Source organism: Truncatella angustata (assembly GCF_020726525.1).
Source record: "Truncatella angustata strain MPI-SDFR-AT-0073 chromosome Unknown BKA67scaffold_6, whole genome shotgun sequence".
NCBI lineage: Eukaryota > Fungi > Ascomycota > Sordariomycetes > Amphisphaeriales > Sporocadaceae > Truncatella > Truncatella angustata.
In genome coordinates this window covers 1840784-1862285 of record NW_025763386.1, presented here as the reverse complement: position 1 = coordinate 1862285, position 21502 = coordinate 1840784, and the positions used below count along the sequence as shown (strand labels likewise).

Genomic DNA, 21502 nt, shown 5'->3' with positions numbered 1-21502 from the left:
CATCAGCTCCTGTGTGGAGTAAAATTTCTCGTCCACCATCTAGTGACCCCCAAACAAGCGAATAGCGACGGCCCGGTTATCCCTTTTGTCGCGTGAACCTGGTTGACTGTAAGCATGGCTCACTACCCACAACCGTGAGCACTCCATAGTCTGGCATGACACGCGGCGATTTCACCCTAAGCCGCATCATATGATGCGCTGTCATAAGCATCGTGTATTGGTGCGTCGTCTTCTCATATAAGGATAAGCTGTAACCCCGGGCCTGCGCACATGTCGGCGACAACCCTTCTTCCCATTTCCGTGTAAACCATCATGACAAGTCTTGCCGATTTCACAATATCCCGGATTACACCTGAACAAGTTTCATCTGTCAAATATGCTGAGAAGCTTGTTGACGTTTTCCGAGCTGCCACCAACGATGGCATCTACGACAAGCTCGGGGCCAGTGTCGCTGGATATTTGCAGGACTTGGTTCGTTACAATTCTAGTATACTACAAGTAGCTCGCCTCGGTGCAGACGACAGGAGCTATGTGGTTGGCTTCGCGCTTTTCAAGCTACGCTTCAAGGGCTGGCGTGATCCATACTGGGAGTTCACTTCGTCATCACAGCAAACAGAGCTTCAAGCTAGCATCTTTGCAGCTGAAGGCAGCACATTATCTCCTGTTACCAGAGAATTTACTGGTGATCCTGTGTTGCAAGGATTCAGCGAGAGCCTCAAAATCGATGGCCAGACGTTTTCGGAAATCGATGAAGACCTTTTAAGTGAGTTTCACTGCGTCATACCATGATATTCTAGCTCATCCATCATACTGCCACAGTCCTTGAACCGGTCTACATCTTGCCACAGTATCAACACATTGACGGATTAGCACGAGCACTAGTTCAGCCTATCATGAAACACGCGGTCGCCAACCACATCAAAGTCATTGCGTATAATCGCTTGAAGTATCATGATTACTCCTTGCCCCAAAAGATATCAGCCTCGTTCAAACCTCTTTACAACGGGTCCCGAGTTAAGATACGCGTTGACACTAGGGAGACGCCGGGCTGGACTGGACCCGAGATTATTTGGAACCAAGAATTTCAACTGTTCAGTACAGGACATGGTCAAGATGACCCTTATCCGACTGGTGCTCTGGAAGAGTGGCGATGAGCTCCAGCAGACCTTGATAAATTCAGCCGTTGACTGGCTCTCCTCAGTTTGTTTTAATTTCCCAGAGTCCTACTAGACTAATATTGACCGACAAGCAAGTTGGATTGACAGGTGGCGGACTTGTCATAAACGAGATGCTTTCATCAAACAGAACTTCGTGGTCTGCGAGCATAGATGAAAGCCTTCAAAGGTCTTCAGGTTCCATGTAGCCAGCACACAGCTGGTTTCCCTTGTCTCATGATATATGGTCCCCTCGATTATCAGGAGGGAATGTACCAACTTCGAGATTGTCTTGAAAGAGATGAACGTCAAGGGCGCAAGAAAGAAACCATTCCGTTTTAGGATCCCTTTGGAATGCCAATCAAGTCAAACGTAGTTCGTAGCTGCGATCTAAAGTTGAGGGCCCGTCCCGAACGTGGTTTCCTTCTTAGATTTTCGAGTTCGAATTTGACTATCACATAATGCAGATGGACATGAAACTGTAAAGTGAAACATTCCACTACGGGATATCAGACATAGCAAATAAAGGGCTATGATTGAATCGAAGCCGTGCGTGTGCTCCTCCCAAAGCCATTTTACAGAACCGTTCACACATAATTCTCATCCTCATTATCCCACACAGCCGGGCCCAAAAGGGTTCTTATCCAGGCCAGTGCATCCAGCGCCACACATGGCTATCGCACCATTGCCACAACCTGTCTTACCACCACAAGTTCCTGCCGCGCATACGCCCGGCCTTCCCTTTGACTCGTGGATGGCTCCTGGAGGAGCAGTGTACATCTCCTCCGTGAGGGCAGCGAACGTGGTCGATGACCAAGGCCCGAGCAGTGGCACCGACTTGCCCCAATGAGCGGCCTTGTCTTCACCTCGGGGGCCTACGATCAATTTCGATGCATCGTTGGCAGTATTTCTGGACGAAGAGGACTTAAAAATGGATGAGAATGACTTCTTCTGCTCTTTGCCTTGACCTGATTGGTTAGTCTGCTTGAGGAGCTTGGTGTAAGTAGCATCTAGATCATTCTTGAACAGCAAACGCTCGGTCCGTCGGCTACTGTTGCGCTCTGAAAGGGGAGTCACTGAAGGGTGCGAAGATATATGTGGAGGCTCGGTCGCACTCTGGTTAGTATTTCGCCATGGCTCGCGAACCTGGGGTGCCTTCTGCTTGGTCATTCTTTGTGTCAGGGACGAAGCATGTTGGAACCGCAAACCTGTCGTTATAGTCAGTCTAATGAGACTATATGCCGATAAACATAGCAAGTTGGCAGCTCACTTTCACAAAACCAACAATTGCACTCTGAGTATGCTTCGCCGTACTTTTCTTGGTAAGCATTGGCCATCCATTCAAAAGAGACAGCCAACTTGTCCTCATCAACTTTGTCGTTGTGGTCGGTGAAGGCACCTGTCTCCTTCGTTGCGTACTCCAGGTAGTGACGTGGACTGAGTTGGTGAGTATGCCAGCCGAGGTCAACATCTAGCGTGGGTGTAACGATTTGACCTGGGTTAGCGACCTGAATTTCAAAGAATCTTTCATATTTCTTCAGGAGCTTTTCCATAGTGAATTCTGCAGTGGGGCTTTGTAGCCAGTTGATCTATGGCAGAGTAAGCAACGGACAAAGCCCTTTTCCTTGACTTTCCTTTTTTTTTCTTTTCTTTTCTTTCCTTTTCCTTTTCCTTCTCCTTCCTTTTCCTTTTCTTTCCTTTTCCTGTTTCGCCTGGAAAAAATTGAGCGTGTCTCACCTTGAACATCTTCTCACAAAAAACGCCCTGTCTCATTACTGCGCCTTTGAGATCCAACCCAAAGACAGATGTATTCGTCCAGTATCGTGACATCATACATCTTGTCTGCATTCGAGCTGGTTGAGATAATACATGATGGGCAGCAGTACTGGCACCAGTGATCCCTTTGTCAATTTTCTTCAACTGATCACTGCTGTGACGATACTTGGTTTGAAGAGTAATGTCCTCGATCTTGCCTCGGATGTATTCCATGCTAGGTCTGGTTGAACTTCCGGGTTCAAACGCTTGGGTAATCTCGACCAACAAACCGAAACGAGCAAGGCGGTTAGGGAAGAGCTGATCACTATTAGCTTCTTGTAACTTGACTAGACCATCCTGAACATCAATAATTGTCCCTGGCATGGGCCAGTCTTTTGTGATAAGGTTCCTCAGATCAGCGCGGAATTTGGCCGCCCGGAGAAGTTCTTCGTTGATGATGGTGCCGCATTTCTTGCAGGTAGTGCTCAGGTTTCCATCGCCATATCCGGAACCCACAAGGCCCGGCTTTTCCTTAGAACCTTGATCCTGACCACATGTCGTCCATGGAATTGACTTGAGCTCCGAACATGTCGGACATTTCATGTCTTTGTGCATTGAGTCCTGCTCATTGGCCCATTCATGGCCTGTTCTTTCGGACCAGTTTATCCTGCCTTCTTGCGTGGCAGAGAACTCACTAATAGAGTTTATACTCTGGTCAACAATATCCCATGGCAAACCCGAACTCCATAGAGAACCATAGCCCGATCTGATGCAATCCTATAATCGTCAGGACTAGTCTTTATTGAAATTGGAATTGGGGAAGGTATACTTCAAGATAGACCCGCGGATTAAGCATGTGAGTATGCCAGACGAGAAGGATGTCTTATGGTAGGTTAGCCTCTTAGGCGCCTGTGTCATCTACTTTGCAAAGAACGAAAACTGACCAGGAGGAGGCAATGAAGCCAAGGTCCATTTCATGAGGTTGTGTACAGATGTAAAGCACTCAAAACTTGAGCTCCGTGCTTCGCTATCTCCCCGAAGCATGTCCTTCTCCTTGAGCATATCCGGCACAAAACTCTTCCACCAAGCCTCGTAGCGGTCCACTGCTCGAGCAACAAAGATCGCCCATCGCTTTTCTCGCAGCTTGGACAGGATATCGAGCTTATTTTGGGCCCGTGAATCCCAAATATCCCATAGACCGTCGGTGTACCCAGTCTTTCGCTTCAACACCTCAAAAGCCCGAAGCAGTCTCAGATGTGCTAGACACGAGTCCACCGTAGGGATAGATGTGAGGTTCGTGGTCAGCAAATTTAACCTTGGAGTCGACTCCTCGAGTTCTTGTCCCTTAATGTTTTCAGCAGGTGTCTGATGATCAGTGCTGTCAGTATACGCTGGTAGTGCCTCGTCATCAGATTGCGAATGTACGGCCGCTTCCGATTCGGCTTCTCTTCTCTTTGAATGGTCTGCCATCTTTGCGACAACTACGCCGTGTTCGGTCTTTCCACATCATGGAGATAATATCAACACTGTTGTTCAGGCTTAAGTATACTAGAGTCTGGGAGTGATCTCTGGGGGCGCAGTCGCCAGATCTGCTGATTTGTATGCCGGGCCGGATAGCCTAACTGTGGTGGCTGAGCTGCTTGGCCGCGGGGTAGACATGCCGAAAGTCATTTGAGTGTCACACTTAGATCTAGGACATAATAAAGCCTGGTTTTGGACAGCTTGGATAGTCATGCGATGAGACTACTGAATATATAAGTGGGTGGTCAAATGGCTCCACCGTAAGGTGCTGCATAGCGGCCCCATTTCTACTATCTATGTATATGGGGCATTTGTGGTTCATAAAAGTGGTTGCGAGTATGGCCAAGCGAACCAAAACTTCATACTCGGAAGTCTACTTCTTAGTGGTTGAATTATAAAAGCTGGTGATCAACCAGTACCGAGAATGCATGCAGCTGGAGTATTTTCCAGAAGCAATTAGCGCTCATAGAATGTGCTTAAAAAGTGGATTGCGGTCATCACCACATCCCGTAAATTTCTCATACAGTCCTCGTTGTTTTTGTCCCAATTGATCTTCCAACGGCACAGAGCATTAAAGAAAGTCCTAGGTTAGATGATTGGTAAAGACGTCATGCTGCCTGGAAGGAGGGGTAAGCTTACGAGATCTAGGATGCAACAAGGAGGCCCAGCATAATCGTATGGCCTTCGATATACCGAGCCATCGAGACAGTCATGCCGTATTTGATCCTCGGGTTGGTACTAGCAGTAATTATGATACATCCAGCAATGGCAAGAGTCAGTGGAAATAACAATACAATAGCCTGTTTTCCAAAAGAATCGGACACAAAAGCCGTAAGGATTGTGGTTATAGATGCCACGGCAAAAGGGATGGCAAGCAACAACTGCGCTTCATTTGCTATGTATCCTAAGTTAGGGCCTCGAAAATGGTAGGCGGAAACAGACTTAATGGGAATACGCTGGCAACGATCCTAAACTCTACCAGCACAATAAGCCAGAAATGGAGACTCGGCACACCTCGTCGGAGTTTAGAACAGCCGAACTTCTCATCAAGTTCCTCTAGTGGGCTTGGATTATTCTCGATGCGAGCTCGGCGGGTTGCCGCTGCGGTGTAGAAAGAAGCGTGTTTCGATACTGGAGTTTGGCAAGAGTACATACGCGACGGCACCTAGGACCACACTCATGAGGCCTTCGATCACGAAAATTAAACGTCAAGGCCCGCGAAGCATACATTTGTGCATCCGATGAAACAATTACGTGCGTGAACAGAACACTGAAAGGGCCGGACAAAGTGCAAGCCTAGTAGCAGAAGATCTCAAGCCGCAGCCTAAGCTCTCAAGGAGTATATATACTTAAAGGTAAAGACGATGCCAGGTAGATAACCGCCTTGTGCCGCACCTAATAGTGTGCAAACGGCTGCAAAACCTGTGAATTTATGCACGAAACCCAATCACATAGACATAATGCCCCATGTGGTCGCCATCAACGAACCCAAAGCTTGATGCCAATAGGTTCCAGATAGAGGTTGCTTGGCAAGGCACTGTAGGCAATTGTTGTCAGCGAAACTTTTTCTTTTGTAACATGTATAAGAATCCCAACTGACCTAGCGATGAAGTTAGTGTATGGGACTGCTAAAGATTCAATATACTGCCTATCGATCATTTGAATGTCTCTGTCAAGGCCGTACCTTCACTTTTATCAGATAAAGGTTGATTGGAACAACGTGCACTACTAAGTGGTAACCATACAACCTTGTGTTTCCGACATTAGTGTGATTCATGTGACAGCACGTGAATAGTGCAGCAAGTATCGGCAAAACGCTTGACAAGTTATGAGTCAAGGAAATCCGTTCGTTTAATGGGTGGCTGAAAGTTATCTCATTTCGTGTCAAATTGCCACAGCAAATTACGAATCTCCTACATTCCGTATCGGTCACAGCCTGTCGTGTCTTCCATGTCACAGTGGGCTGGATTTGACAAGGCTCAATATTCCTGTAAATAACTTGAAAAGAGAGACTTTGACGTTCCACATCGATGATAGGAACAAAATTTCAAGTACGACAATAACCGACGGGAAGAATAATCTTTTGGAGATCCTTATTAGAATACCGAATGAGCATCGCTTCTATTATAAACCAGTTTCGTGGGCAACCTTATTGCCCACTAGCCTATGGCTATGGTAGCACTTCTCGCATGTAACGCATGGAATAAAGCACATAAGACGTCCTGTGTTATCAATCGGTTCGGAGTATCCAATTACAAGTACAGACGATTTGGAAATATGAGGGCTTTCTGTGTTTCGAAAGACGCCCCTTGGTACCTTTATGACGGCAATGGCCTATCGATAAGATGGAACTCATCATGACTTGCATCATGCATTGTCTATTACATGCAAGCAAATATCCCGGGGATAACGCAAATCACACCCAGGGATTCGTCAACATCACTGCGACTATCCAAGCTGCCACGAGAGACTCGCTTATTCTAGTACCCTTGATACGCTGGCATCTGGATTGCCAACACCCTGTCGTCATTTATGCATACCACTTGTGCTCAGTGTCTTGACAAGCTCCTCTTCTTCTGCCAATGCCGCCTTCACTTGGTCTAAGGCTGAGACAGTAGGGTATAGGGCCTCAAGAGGTACATCTCTCACGTTCACTTGCGGGTCTTCCTTGGCACCAATCTTCTGGACTTCGACAACGCTGCCATCACCGTACTGCGGTTCCTGGAGGACTTGCATGATGAGAGAAGCACACTCTTCAGCTGACAACGATACGTCTTGTTCGCGTAACCTCCCACGGGCATACTCGGGATTAAATATGGGCGTCCATACCGCACCTGGGCATACTGCTGAATTACGAATACCAAACGACTCCTTCATAGGCCCAAGTGATTTTACCATACTCAATACAGCCGCTTTGCTGGAGAAGTAGAGCGGGGACAGCATTGTGTGGATGTATGCACCCATGCTGACCAGCCACAGCAGATTGCCATCGACGTCCTTGTTGCGTAGCCAGTAATCGATCGCAATCTGCGCAAGCCGGATGGGCGCTACGGTATTGACTGAGAAGACTTCATATTGTCCCGGATTCGAGTCTATGGGATCTTTGGCTATGCTCGAGTCAGGAGGATGCCAGAATGAGCTCGACGGTGGCTCAAAAATGGCTGCGCCATTGACCACAATATTAACACGCCCCAAAAATCCACAGACTCCTGTCGAATAGCCCACCGATCTGACCCCAATCACGCAGATCTGTTCGGTGAAAGACAATAAAGGGTTCATCGACTAAGTCGCGGTGAAGATGATGTTCATAGGCGCGCCCGGCTTCCGGACGGAGCGCAAGATCTGCAACCATGACCGAGCAACCCACCTCGATGAGTTTCTGTGCTAGTGAAAGGCATATGCCCGTGGATTGTTCTTGGTTACTTCTTCTGCTCTTATAGCTTTAGCTTACTCACCAGATCCGGCGCCAGTGACGATGGCGACCTTACCCTTGACGTCGTAGGACATTATCACGATGGCGACCAAACGAACCGGCTTTTCACGTTCCTGAAGTACTTTCAGTCTATTAGATTGCTCAAACAGCGCTTGTATTGTTGTCTTTCCGGGCCTCACGTTATGTAGGCATGTTTCGAGGGGATCTTGGCCGAGGTTATCTGCATGGTTGCGGTGAACATTGTGCTGATTGGCCAATGATGCTGTGATTGATGCATGTAATTTAGGCATAAACGTACGTACCAATGGCAGGAACAGAAATACGGTCAGCCGATCAGTTTTATGCCGGCAATGATCAGTGGAGGATATCATGCTTAGAGCCCGTATAACAGCGCCCAGTGAGTCTGTGAGCGTTTCCGTAGAGCTGTGCCTTCAGTTAAAAATATTATCTAATAAGTGTTCAGTACTGCACATTACGATCTCTCACAGGAGCTATATTAGTGGAAAACTATAAATGCTATATTGCTGCTTATTGTTGCAAGATGACTGTGACCATCGACCTAGACGGTACACTAACGGCAGCTATCTCATCAGTGAGAGTTACAGCCAACACATCCAGATCGTGGGAATTATCAGTAACAGAAGCTGCCGCATTGCTGACCTTGAAGCCGTTGCCACCTGAGACTTTAACAGCCAACGAAGCAGCTGAGGAACCAGTGTTGATAAACTGCACAGCGACTCGATCATCCACGTTGCGAAACGCCGAGGTCTTAACGCCGGACTTTGCCCCTGATACACCTACTCTGTAGGCACCAGGTCGTACGAATCGACTCCACTGCCCAAAGGCCCAGAGACGCTTCGAAGCGAGTACGTTATTGCCGTCGATACGGACTAGTTTCGAGTTCGTGTTGCCTCCCTGCACACCGATCCAATACAGGTAGGCCGAGCTGTTTGCATTGACGACGGCTGTGTATATGTTGTTTGCCCAGGTCATTCCCTCGCCAGCACCACCACTTGCGTACCATGTCGCCGTCCACGCTCCATTGAGATCGGCCGCTTCTGTTTGCCACACCGGGTGCCGGGTGTTCATGGGCGAGCCCGGCGAGGACGTGTATGAATGCGCCGTGATTGTCGAAATGTACGCGTCCACGGAGGATAGCTGGCTTAGCATGCTCGCCTGGCTGGACCAACCTTCAGCATCGCAACAGTTAATCCCTACATACGAGAGATTGGCTTTCTGGAGCGTTGGCCCGAGAATCTTGATGAAGTCTGCGGCTTGTGTGCCAGAAGAACGCATAGATGCGTAGCTCGTGCTATTCGTCTGTGTCAGCGTATCCTCACGATATACTCGATTTGAACCGGTTAAGCTCCAGCAGAGGTAGCATGAATACATTTACAGTAACAAGACTCACGTTAAGTCTGGCTCGTTGAGAAAACCCAGATGGGTGATGTTGACTCCTTCTTGAGCATAGAAATTGACATATTGCACCAGGTAGTCCGCATAGGCCTGTCTCCAGTCTCCACTAGAACAAGTAGCACCGCTGACGCCGCACAAACTCCCGCCGTTGGCATCGTTCCCATTCGTCTTCATATACCCTGGCGCTGACCAGGCATCGGCATATATGGTCCGCACACCTCGCTTGACTGCTTCCTGTGACACCCAGAGTTGTTTGTTGTCACTGCCATCCCAAGTATATACGAGAGGTTTGGAAGGACCGCCAGGTGACTTCGGTGCAATGCTGACCATATGGTCAGAGCTCATGTCCGGCGATGATCCGATGCCATTGCGCAGAATTGAAAGTCCTGCGCCAGATGTTGTACTAAAGAGCAAATCTAGTGCTTCTTGCTGCTTATCTCCGGACAGTTTAGATATTTGCACAGCGCGCTGAAAAGCTTCTGAGCATCCAAAGCCATCAATACGTTGGTATTGCTGGTCTAGGTTCACTGTTACAGTTGTTGCAGACTGTCGAGTTTCGAGTGATTTGGGAGACCACGCCAGAGCCCCGAGGGCCGTGGCAATAATACAATATAATTCAAAGATCATCAAGGGCTACTTTTCGAGAACAATGGCACAGGCTGGATATCAGGTTGGGGAGGCCGGCTAGCTTTCTTAAATAAGGCGTGTCGGTATGCATTGTCGGCGGTGTAATATAGGTTTAAAAAAAAATAAGGAACCTCTATCATTAGCCATAAGATATGCGTAAATGGAAGACTAGACTAGGAGGAAATAATAAGTGGCTAATATCTGCCGGTCTTATGACGGTGCATTGGCTGCCTTGACTTCCTATTCTCACCTCAGGGACGACGTCGCTGGTAAAAGGCGGTTAAATCATTCGCAGCATTCAGCCACAGACAGAGCTCCTGGTTTCAAAGAGTAAAGACGGAGCATCTGCACCGAGGACACAAGGCGCATTCTTTTGATTGCTCTGCTGGCACTCAATGAGGATTTTTAAGTACCATATTTTTAATTTGTTTTATACCGATTTATGAGCGTGAAGGCGCCCTATGACATGTTCAGAGTGCCAGGCACGACGTCGGAATGTGGACCTTCTAACATCGTGGGTTTACCGGAAGATAGGCAGATAGGTAAATAGGTAGACACAGTTTGATATTTAAGGTTGTACATAGTGCATCTATTTTAATGGTAACCGAAAATCCCCAATCAAATTCATGATCCAAATTCTCCGGGACAAAACAGGAGCTCATAATACAGGATCAGACATTCAAGAACTCATGTTATACCGGTAATTGTCCAAATTTAGGGGATTGCGCGGACTCATGAATACTAATTACTTGGCGATTTCGTGGGCTTCGACCGAATGCGTATGCCGGGAACATTAAGTTTGCTGCATTGAGCTCCTTTAATCGCTGGGGCAATGGAATGTTAACCTGCTATACTGGTGCCACTTAGTCCTATGTATGCTTTGAATTGAGCACTATCCAACGCCTGTAGGCTAGTTGATCATAGTCTATACTCTGAACACCGATGATGCGCACCTATACCATTGTAGGCATGGAACATCACACACATCCAAAATGACGATGTGCCTAGGATACATGACTTACCTTAGCTTCGATGTAATTACATCTATGCGCCCTCGCCAATTTTACTCACACAAGATCAAGCATCATGTCCTTTATCTACCCTCTTTACCGATGACCAGGTGTTCACTGTGTTCTTTCACAGCAACTGGGTTTGAAAGTATACTATACAAGCAGCCTAAAACAGATTAATATATCAAGTACGTCTAAGTTATTACACTCAGAAAACGAACGTCACGGGCATATATATATATACACGAAATCCTAGTTTGCGGGTATTCTCTGTACTCTCCAAACCTGTGTAAGGAAACATCACTATGAATTGTCGAATTTGTTTTTGGACAGTATGAGTGTCCAATGAAGTCGTTTAAGTGCTGTCTCAATACGCTGTCGAAAAATAAAGACTAAGATACAATGACAATCCGGAATTGGAAATACCTAATTTTGAGGCCTTGTTCCGCATTTTGCCGGACTGACATGATCGTCGGAAACAATGAACCTCGAACAAAAGAACATATGAAACTGGAAAACCAGTTGAGAAGTTTTACAACCATGAACGAAGAAGGTCACTGCTTCACTGAACTGTCTCTCATCCATCTTACATGATTCTAAATACCCCAGCGAAATGTGGGCTCCGAGTAACTCATATCCAGAGCTACCGCCACCAAATAGCTTGGCGGAGTCCTATACCGACTCACCGTCCAAGCAATCGCAACTTGAACAAACAGCAACGCCGACTCCAATCATACGCATCCTCGCGCCAACCCCAGAGGGCGGCTCCGGCGTGGCGACGCCTTTAGCCCTACGACCCGGTTCCAGATATGACCGACCGTCACCTGACAACTGGACCGACGAGCTGATCAAGCAATCAGGTACCACAAAAAGCACCTTCGAAGACCCGTCGTCCTCGGAGTACGACGACAGTGGCTCCGAAACAGGTTCGAGCGGGTCGACCGGCTCCCAGCAGAGCTGGCGGCTGAACTCGTACTACACGCGCTCACCACCACGCACCGCGTCGATTTCGCGCAACCCCTGCCGTATCTGTGGCGCGCCAGCTAGAGACCTTCACGCCCCGGAGCCACCTCCATCGACATACCGAGGCCACATCAAGCTGCTCCAGACCTCGTCGACGGCGCCGCGCGGGGTCTGGGCGCTGGGCCAGCGGTCGGTTCTCAAGGAGCTCGAGCGCGACGTTTCCGGCCGGCTGGCCTACGAAGCGCGGAACCTGGAGTTCGCGGCCCGGCACACCTCGGCGCCCGTGCCGCAAGTGCTGGCCAGCTGGACGGAGGGGCCCAGCTCGTGCGCGTTCCTGCTCACGTCTCGCCTGCCCGGCCAAACGCTTGAGGAAGCCTGGCCCGACCTGGATGCGGAAACACGTGAGGATATTGCTCGGAGCGTGGCCGAGCACCTGAGAGAGCTGCACTCAGTCACCAATGAATGCATGAGCGGCGCCAACGGCGGTGCGTTCCTGAATGCCGGGGCATTTTTTGGGTGCGCAGAAGACGCTGCGATTCAGCCCTGTATGTCCCAGGATGAAATTTTGGACCGTGTGGTGTCGGCGCTCAGCACCGACAAAATCGCTGTGCCACAGATGGAATTCATCCGCATGCGCGTGCCAGTGATGACGCCCTTCGTGTTCTCGCATGGTGATGTGTCGGCTCGCCATATCATGATAGAGAATAACAGATTTGCTGGCTTTGTGGACTTCGCTCAGAGTGGCTTCTATCCCAATTGGTGGGACTGGGTGCGTACACACTACAATGACTCATTGTTGGATGCTCAATGGAAGATGATCATAAGAAAGCATATGGTGCCTCTGGAATCTGAAATGTATTTCAATAACTGCCTGGACTGGTACATTAATTGGACGCAATTGCAATCCAGGTTAGAACAGGCGACATAAGCCAAAGAAGCACTGGCTCGTTTGGGCGACCAGCGAGCAAATTGGAATATCACAAATATGAAGACGATATCATGCCTTTGATGGTTTATTTTTGGTGCAAAGAAATGTGTCAGCCTTGTAGTGTTTTTACAGGAGGAACTCGCCATGCCTGGTAATTAATAACATAAAAAGAAAAACTCTGTCCGACTTGGAACAATTCCCATAAACCTAATCCAAGGGCAATGTCGCACCCTCAATCCTAAGCGCTTCTCGGGGATCGTTTATTTGGCCTTGGCAAGACCAACAGTTCCCTTACCAACATCATAGATGGAGTACCACTTGCGGAGGAAAGCATCACCCAGGATGGCCAAGGGACCGACGGGAGCAGGGAAGTCCATGCCCATGAAAGTAGAGATACAGCTGCCCTGAACTTCGAGGATGTAATCGTAAGGAGTAATGGCAAAGTCGTAACCGCTCAGCTTGAAGCTGACATCGGGCAAGCTGTCACGGGCGGAGCAGTCAACGGTGTATTGGCCGTTGAAGCCTTTCTTGGCACCAATCTCCTTGTTGAGAAGCTCAGCAAGATCGGTGGGAAGGGCGATCAAAGATGTGCCAGTGTCCAAGATGACTCCAGTGTTTTCGAGCTCGGCAGTCTCGTCGCCGAAAGTGATGGAGTCAAGATCAACCTCCCAGTAGGCCTTACGGCGTAGGGGAATCTCGGTGATCTTGCCAGTGTAGTGATCCTTGTCGATGCCACCAAAGACAACCTCGGAAGAGTCGTCACCATTCTCACTAGAAAGGTAGAAGGCAAAAACAGGCTCGTCGACGAGACCCTGGTTGATCAACTGGTAGAAAGGAGGGACAATGCCGTTGACGGATAGTCTGTCGAAACCCAGACCGAGGATTCCGTCAAATCGACCGAAGGCAAAAGCCAGACCGGGCTCGCTGGTAGCCTCGGCAAAGTCTTGGTTCTTGATTGTGAGGTCGCCAATGACGAGCTTGTCGTTGGAGACAAAGCCCTTCATGCTACCAGATCCGTAACGGATCTCAAAGTCGGAGCCATTCTTCTTGTATGAGGATGAGGCTGACGAGTCATACTTGGAGTGCAGGTAGCAGGCGATGCTTCCACAGGACTGGCTGGGTACCCAAAGGTTGGAGCTGCCGGTATCGAGGATAACCTTGAACTCCTGGGGAGGAGTACCGATGGAGATGTCGGAGAAGTCTGTTGGGAGGAGCGCGAATTAGTATGATTGAGTGATTGCGATCAACAGAGACGTGATCATTCATGTCATATAGAGAAGAGGGGGCCTGGAAACGTACACTGGGCGTTCATGAAGTTGCTGATGGGCAGAGGGTGGTTCTTGTCGGCGTGGAACGACGTCTCCTTGAACATGGCTTGGGCATGGGTCTCGGGTCTGGCGCCCATGTACTTCTGGCCGAGTCCCTTCATCTGTAGATCGATGGGGTAAGAGTCCTGTGGGTTTCCGTGGTTAGTACTGCACTGTCGCAGCGATGCAGTGGATGACAGGTGATCCGACTCACGAGCTGTTCTGAAAGGGGAATCTTCTGAAGCTTCATCTTGTGGACGCCGGCCTCAGCGGCTCCAAGCAGCGCAGCTGCTGTAAGCAGAGCTCCCTTCATGATAGGCAAGCACTTAGAGATGCGTGAACAAACAATAACTTCCAATGAAGGAAATGGACGACGTGCGGAAGTAGAGCGATGACCGCACTGATGGGATTTGAATGCTGTGTTGTTTGGTGTTTGTTGGCAGTGTGATGGTGATGATGATGATGAGAGGAGGGAGCTTCGATTCAAGTATGACGAGATGCTGGGAGCTCCGAAGCCGAAGCTGGGGGTGGATGCGGAGGCAGGCGAGGCAGGCGTGAGACAGGGCGCTAACGTAGTTTATTATGTACTTTGCTCGTACCACGTACTAACTAGCCTGCAGACTGCTGATAGCGATGGGAGATGGGGAGGGGGCAGATGAGAGATGGGAGACGGGACACTCGATGGGGCCCCCGAGGTCTCGTGCGTCTCGTGCGTCTCAATGCCTGCGGTTTCTCGTTGCCTTGAGTTCTTGTGACGACAACGGCCAAGAGCCATGACCCACTAATTCCCCTAAACGTGAAGGATTAAGGTGCGTGGCTTGGATCTCAACCAATCACAGCCATCTGCGACAGTCGCGTCGCCACCTGGCAACCATCACTAGCCCCCCAAGCTTGCCCAAGCCCCGTCCAGGTTGTTGGCAAAAGCAGGTACCGTCGCCAGCTTGCGCAGCTCGCCATCCATGCCAACTTCACGGAAGTTCAGTCATTGTCACCGACTGACGCCTGAAATTCATTGCATCGATTACTATCAATTACATACACCAATTACACCTCACATTTCCCCTGTCCTGTCGCCTTGACCTACCGACTCACCATTGACCGGTTCGTCCTGCTGACCGAGCCACGCAATCAATCCATTTGCCTGTTCACCCACCCCATGCCCCATCTGTCTCTCCCTGCCTCTTATGTGTTAGTGCTGCGACAGCAAGATCCCGACCAAGCTACGGATCCGAACATCTTATCAATTGTCATGTTGGTATCTTCAGAAATCTCACCTTGTGCTATAATACTACAGGAGTCGCCATCCCATAATCATCCACACCTATTATCATACTTGGAGGATCACAACTGCGGCGCTCACAACTCCTGTCATGTCTCGGGCCCAATGTTGCTCAAGCTCGTCGCGGATAGCCCGGGTGGATCTTGGCGACCCGGTCAAGGTCAACAACCAATCAGGACATGAACATACTCTATATTGGTGGTATAATAGCAGTTCATACATATCTTTATGGTTGAATGCAAAGCCGTCAAAGTCATAGCCGTGTGTTCAGAGGTTTGATTGACAGCTCACTCATACTGACATTTTGTCCAGCAGTCAGAATATAGTTACGCTTATCAAGAGGCACCCTCAGACTGGTAAATTGCGTCGGTCGCCTCACTCATCCCTGAACTCGGCTTCGATGCCTTCGGATACTGGGCGTCCAGTAATTAGATTCATTTTTCAAGTACAATATTTCCGTGTCAAAGTGCCCATTTTCGTCAGTGTGGCAATGTAAATTCGCCAATTGAGCCCTCATTCCTCGGCAATGTTCTTTACAATCGTGCGGTCCTGTAAACGGCATTAGTATGGTGTCACCGAATTGAAACGACACAAGCTGAATTTCAGAAATCATATTATACATGCTGAGTGACTGGTCTATTTCTAAGTTGGTGTTCCAGCTTTGCAGGGTCATGTTTTCGGCCCGGGCGACGGCCCCGACGTCCGATCATACGATCTGACGTGGGCTGATCAGCCGCTCATGAAGGTTAACGTATTTCAGGTCCGACATACCATCACCCATATAACAACAACATCACACTTCTTGCACATGGAATTCCTGAATGCATGCCTTTCTCCAAGCGCTTGCTCTTTACCATCATCAGCATAGGACTTACTATCCTGGGCATGCGGTATAGTACATTGATAACACGGAGTCTACAATCATTATCGCAAGCAAGTGCGAGATTTACAACATCGTCGATAATGACTGAATCTCAATCTCAGCCAGTAATTGTGGTCGGCTCGGGGCTGGCAGGTCTCTCTGCCGCCTACGAGGCCCTCAAAGCCGGCGCCTCCGTGCGCATGCTGGACCGCGCCCCCAAACCAGGTGGAAATAGCATCAAGGCCTCGTCCGGCATCAACGGAGCAGGCACCGCCTTCCAGCGAGCGGCTGGCGTCGAGAAAGATGACCTCTTCTATGATGACACGGTGCGTTCCGCGGGCCGCCGGTTTACGGACCCCAAGAGGAAAGACGACCTGGTCGACCGGGAGACGTTGGTAAAGAAGCTCACGGGCGAGTCCGCCTCGGCGGTCCAATGGTTGGTAGACGAGTTCGAGATTGACCTCAGTGTCGTCGCGACTCTGGGTGGCCACTCCGTTTCCAGGACGCATCGGGGTGTAAAGGGAACACCGGGGTTTTCGATTGTCAGCGCAATCCTGAAGAAACTGGGAGAGAGTGAGAAGTTCCAGCTCACGAACGGCGCGGAAGTGCTCTCCCTCACTCGCAATACCGATTCAGCGGTGACGGGCGTCAGATATGCCCACGAGGGACAGACACAAGACCTCGAAGGGGCCGTAGTCTTCGCCGCAGGAGGCTTCGCTGGCGACGCAACAGGCCTCCTAGCGGAACATCGTCCCGATCTTGCCGGTCTGCCGTCTACGAACGACGACCGCCCCGCATCCCACCATATCCTGGGAGAGATCAACGCCGCCTTCGTGGATATGGACAGTGTTCAGATTCACCCCACCGGGTTCGTGGATCCCAAGGAGCCCGAAGCTCGATACAAGTTCCTGGCCGCCGAGGCGCTCCGCGGGGAGGGCGGCATCCTCCTCGACCACGAAGGCACGCGGTTTGTCGACGAACTCGGCACGCGAGCACATGTGAGCGCGGCGATCATGGCGCTCGCTCGGCAGATCAGCGAGACAAGTACTACCCAGTGGGACGTGACGCTCCTCCTCGACCCCGGCGCCTGTGAGGCTGCGAAGGGACATTTGGGGTTCTATACCTTCAAGGGGCTTATGGAGAAGAAGAAGATCAAGGACTTGGATCCGGTCATCATTGAGACGGTGGATAAATATGCCTCAGCCGTGGCCTCTGGCTCAGATTCAGAATATGGCCGGAAGTCTTTTGGTCACTGGACGCTCAAACCTGGGGAGGAGAACCGCGAGCAGGAAGTGTGTGTGGGTAAAGTCACGCCAATTACACATTTCACGATGGGTGGCGCAGCATTCAACCAAGATACACAGGTACTGAGGAAGGACAAGACACCAATTGCGGGTCTGTGGGCAGCAGGCGAGATCACTGGTGGTATCCATGGAGACAATAGGTTAGGTGGCTCTTCTTTGCTTGAGTGTGTTGTGTACGGGAGAATCGCTGGCTCACATGCAGCGAAAGCGGCGTTACGTAAGTAAGCATATTAATAACACAACTTTATGGTTTACAGTAACAAGGCAAGCCCCATATTTGACACTGCTCTTGTATACTCTACCTGTCTAACATGAGTGTGCCCTTTCACTCCTAAACCCACGACTCATGAGCTGTGCTCAGCTAGATCTGAAAACGGAACCACAGCACATCATCAGCCAGCTCTCGCTCGAGCGCCTTCTCCTCCTCTGTCAGCTCTTGAACACCGCGCTCGGCCATCAATGCCTCGCGCCTCGCATTCTCCTGACGGCACCAGATCGTCATGAAAAGAGTCAGGCAAAAGGCCATGCTAGCATAAGTCAGTACCTATTTCGAATCGGATCAGTCTGGCGATGAAAAAAAAAAAACTCACACGACAAAGCCGATTAGGATACAATGGCCAGTGATATATCTCGGCCCGTCACGAGTGAGGTAGACGTAAGATGCGATGATACCACCGCAGTTGCCACCCATGACTTGCATAGCAATACCGGTGCCGCGCTTGAGACTTCCACCGATATTGGCACCATTCCATGCCATGCCAAGGGGAATCTGGGGGTAGATACCTGCACTAGGCGTTAGTAGAGGACTCGAGTCTTCGTTTTGTCAAAACCTACCAATGGCGGCCAGAACGGTGCCAGTGTACTGAACTGGTGCATGCCCGCTGCCGGCAAGCATAGAGAAACCAACAACAGCCACAGCCTGGAAGCCAAGCAGGAAAACTCCACGCTGACGAACCTTGTCGGCAAAGTAACTAGCGCCAATAGTGAAGACGCAGGCGAATACGTAAGGAGGGACCGACATGAGCTGAGCATTATTTGCTGTATATCCCATGTTTTTGATGATGGTTGGCAGGAAAAGAGAGAACGAATAGATGGGGCAGAAGCCGGCCATACAAATGAGCATGAAAATATATATCTTCCAGTCCTTGATTGCCTGCCACACATACTTGACGTCGAAGTCGTTAGATAGGTGACCGTGGTCCTCGAGAAGACGGCGCTCGACCTCGTTTCTTTCACTGTTGGTGAGGAATTGTGCTGTAGCGGGGTAGTCGTAAATCGCCCAGTAGGCCGTGAAGGACACGATGATACTGAGAAGGCCTTCGAGGATAAAAATCCAGGACCAGGCGTGCAGACCACCAACTCCGCTCATCTCTGCAATACCACGAGCAAGGATACCACCGAAAGCACCAGCAAGGGTAGCTGCAGAGAAGAAAAGTGCCATGCGAAAGCCGGTCTCATGCCTGCAATACCACTGCGTGATGTAGTAGTTCACGCCAGGGAATAGACCGCCTTCAAAGACCCCCAAGAATACACGCGTAGCCATAAGGCCAGAATAATTCTTGACAAAGCCCTGTCCAATCATGGCCGCAGACCAAAAGACCATGATGAATGTCAGCCAGATAGACGGTCGGAGGCGCTTCATCATCATGTTGGAGGGAATCTCAGCGGCGATATAAAACGGAAATAAAATCGCGAGACAATCATTGTACTGGATGCCCTGCAGGTGCAAGTCCTGCTCCAAGTTGTCCAATCGAGCATTTCCGATGTTTGTACGGTCCAAAAAGCAGAGTCTGCAAAACATCAGTTGCGTCACATAATATTCCCAAGGTTGAACTTACAAATAAATCAAACTCATGAACGGGATAAGATGCCAATCGAGCTTTCGCAAGAGGCGCTTGGTCTCTTTCTTGTCAAAGCCTTGAGCTTCGGCAACGTGCACCGACACTGAGCCTGACTTGTCATCCTTCAGCTCGGAGCTGGGTGGCTTCGTGGACGGAATGTCCGCCTGCAGGGTATCCGACATGCTCAATATTTTATTTGTTTTAAACTCCTTTTTAGAGGGCACCGACTGGAAAGATGATGGAAATGAATAACGATGGTGGACTGGAGTGAACTTGCGGTACACAATCTTCTCTATCGTGATCAAGAACTCCAAATTAGTGAGTTCCTAGACGCGCGATGCGTAGGAATTAAGAGAAGAAAATCGGCGGCCGCTGGCGTATCCTCTGGAGACCTATCGTCAATATCCAGGCGCCACCAACTCTTATAGAGTTCGATTTTAGACAACCTTGTCAGCTACCAGGGCTTACCCACGGGAAGGAAACCACGATCGAGACCCGAATCTGTGGATCCAGCTGAAGCCGGCAGGTGTACGAAAACAAGGGTGAGTGCAACATTGAACTGCATGTAAGCTCATGTCTCTGAACACATTATTCAGCACCAATCAATTTGATACAAAAGTCGAAGATTTATCACTGATATCCTAGATAGTGCGGAACCGCGCCCGGGTTCTGCAGATTGTGGCTGCATATTCCACCGGGCATCTATCCTCTTGCGATAAGCGGCGGCGTTTGTATCCCACCAAATTAGAAAAGCTTACACGTCTGAGGCGATTCGATTGGAACACATGTCAGAAGATTATCCTTGGCAACGTCTTTTTTGGATCTGACCCTCGTCGCCGCGTAAGAACCCAGGCTCCTCGGCTCACGACACCTCCACTGCCGGTACAGGGACTTGACGCACTAGGATATTGATCATCTCTTCGAAGCGAGATGACGGAAAACATCACGAGTTTCCAGACATGCGTTGATTATTTATTCCATTTGTTGTGATAATACTGGCCAGATTTAATCAATGACTTCTGCTCCGAGGCCAGCTTTCTGGCCTCACAAATCTTGACCCAGGGTTCCAAATTAAAGTTGAGATAAGCTCATGGGTCGGACCCTAGAACCCGCATTTTCCCCAGAGGCCTAGTCTAGGCGCCGAGAGAACAAAAATTCTTAACCAGGGTTGCTAGGCAGATTGCGCAACTCTGGATACTCATATCATCCGTGCCATCGAGCCGATATGGTTCAGCATCACAAGTTCTAATTAGTTCGGATGAGCCCGGTAAGTGTGGGCAGGGTTTGAGGTTCATTGACTTAGTGCAATTGGAGCTGTTCCCACTGAACAAAGTTGTCTGATTTCTGAGCACATTGTCAACTTGGGATATATCAACGCTCATCTAAATCGCGCAAGCGCTTTTCAATGTCCGACCATACTGTTCGATATATTTAGTTTCCATTTGGAATGGTCATTGGAATATATGCGACTAGCGACCGAAACTTTAGAGTTGACTCAAAAAATGCTTCTAGATTCATCAATATTCCAACACATTATGACCAACTTAAAATCATTGGCATAAATTGACCTTATTAATATCGTTTGCTGCGTGTCCCGATACGACTCTCTCAGGCTAACAATAGCATTTGTCGTGTAAATTGTTAGCATTCTGGTTGTTCAATACACTGTTTGATGAAAAACTTGCGGTCCCTGCCGTGGCATGATTGCTTCGGTTCAATTCCATTCACTTTTATTATACTATTACTGGTTATACAGTAGCCAACAGCCTCGGCAGCTCAGTCAGTTTTTGCGATACAGTCAGTCAGTGGAGAGTGTATCCATACACATCACTTGGTTACATAAAATCAACATGTCCGTACCACCATTTTGCCAAACACCCGGAATCATATATTCAAGCTACAACATACCATAGAAGACGTGTTGCAATGACGGTGCATTTCAATCACCAAACGGCACTACGCCTCTAACAATCGAATCAAAGAATCGAGCATGGGCTCAGTTTTATTGTCCCACATCAGATGGCTAGTCTAGGCACAAGCGCGCTGTCGAGCCCATTTGACGATGTAGCGTGTCTGTTTTGAGCATCATTGTGTGAATGGCA

At 49.3% G+C, this 21502-nt stretch overlaps 9 protein-coding genes across 9 annotated transcripts; 3 read left to right on the top strand and 6 right to left on the bottom strand.

Annotated features, from left to right (window-relative positions):
- Positions 1 to 204: 204 nt before the first annotated feature.
- Positions 205 to 1241, top strand: BKA67DRAFT_344883 (uncharacterized protein). Its single transcript, XM_046096328.1, has 2 exons — positions 205 to 763; positions 814 to 1241. The coding sequence occupies exons 1-2, from the start codon at positions 313 to 315 to the stop codon at positions 1152 to 1154; spliced, it is 792 nt and encodes a 263-aa protein (XP_045956316.1). The 5' UTR covers positions 205 to 312; the 3' UTR covers positions 1155 to 1241.
- Positions 1242 to 1763: 522 nt separating this feature from the next.
- Positions 1764 to 4379, bottom strand: BKA67DRAFT_660806 (uncharacterized protein; the record flags this gene model as incomplete). Its single annotated transcript, XM_046107691.1, has 5 exons — positions 1764 to 2362; positions 2425 to 2743; positions 2892 to 3686; positions 3739 to 3791; positions 3854 to 4379. 5 exons carry the CDS (start codon positions 4377 to 4379, stop codon positions 1764 to 1766), a joined length of 2292 nt encoding a protein of 763 aa, XP_045956315.1.
- Positions 4380 to 4847: 468 nt separating this feature from the next.
- BKA67DRAFT_572725 (uncharacterized protein) lies at positions 4848 to 5666 on the bottom strand. The gene is made up of 2 exons (XM_046103309.1): positions 5413 to 5666; positions 4848 to 5356 (listed from the first exon to the last, which is right to left on the bottom strand). Exons 1-2 carry the CDS (start codon positions 5581 to 5583, stop codon positions 5075 to 5077), a joined length of 453 nt encoding a protein of 150 aa, XP_045956314.1. The 5' UTR covers positions 5584 to 5666; the 3' UTR covers positions 4848 to 5074.
- Positions 5667 to 6741: 1075 nt separating this feature from the next.
- Positions 6742 to 8006, bottom strand: BKA67DRAFT_572722 (uncharacterized protein). The gene has a single exon (XM_046103308.1). The coding sequence runs from the start codon at positions 7707 to 7709 to the stop codon at positions 6957 to 6959; it is 753 nt and encodes a 250-aa protein (XP_045956313.1). The 5' UTR covers positions 7710 to 8006; the 3' UTR covers positions 6742 to 6956.
- Positions 8007 to 8391: 385 nt separating this feature from the next.
- BKA67DRAFT_520217 (glycoside hydrolase superfamily) lies at positions 8392 to 9906 on the bottom strand (the record flags this gene model as incomplete). Its single annotated transcript, XM_046098160.1, has 2 exons — positions 8392 to 9175; positions 9275 to 9906. The coding sequence occupies 2 exons, from the start codon at positions 9904 to 9906 to the stop codon at positions 8392 to 8394; spliced, it is 1416 nt and encodes a 471-aa protein (XP_045956312.1).
- A 1623-nt stretch (positions 9907 to 11529) lies between these two features.
- BKA67DRAFT_660803 (kinase-like domain-containing protein) lies at positions 11530 to 12807 on the top strand (the record flags this gene model as incomplete). Its single annotated transcript, XM_046107690.1, has 1 exon — positions 11530 to 12807. The coding sequence occupies one exon, from the start codon at positions 11530 to 11532 to the stop codon at positions 12805 to 12807; it is 1278 nt and encodes a 425-aa protein (XP_045956311.1).
- Positions 12808 to 13067: 260 nt separating this feature from the next.
- BKA67DRAFT_660802 (putative vacuolar protease A) lies at positions 13068 to 14427 on the bottom strand (the record flags this gene model as incomplete). The annotated part of the gene is made up of 3 exons (XM_046107689.1): positions 13068 to 14008; positions 14107 to 14260; positions 14329 to 14427. 3 exons carry the CDS (start codon positions 14425 to 14427, stop codon positions 13068 to 13070), a joined length of 1194 nt encoding a protein of 397 aa, XP_045956310.1.
- Positions 14428 to 16356: 1929 nt separating this feature from the next.
- On the top strand, positions 16357 to 17784 carry BKA67DRAFT_660801 (flavocytochrome c; the record flags this gene model as incomplete). The annotated part of the gene is made up of 1 exon (XM_046107688.1): positions 16357 to 17784. One exon carries the CDS (start codon positions 16357 to 16359, stop codon positions 17782 to 17784), a length of 1428 nt encoding a protein of 475 aa, XP_045956309.1.
- A 361-nt stretch (positions 17785 to 18145) lies between these two features.
- Positions 18146 to 20008, bottom strand: BKA67DRAFT_680406 (major facilitator superfamily domain-containing protein; the record flags this gene model as incomplete). Its single annotated transcript, XM_046108900.1, has 3 exons — positions 19398 to 20008; positions 18394 to 19349; positions 18146 to 18342 (listed from the first exon to the last, which is right to left on the bottom strand). The coding sequence occupies exons 1-3, from the start codon at positions 19580 to 19582 to the stop codon at positions 18146 to 18148; spliced, it is 1338 nt and encodes a 445-aa protein (XP_045956308.1). The 5' UTR covers positions 19583 to 20008.
- Positions 20009 to 21502: the final 1494 nt, after the last annotated feature.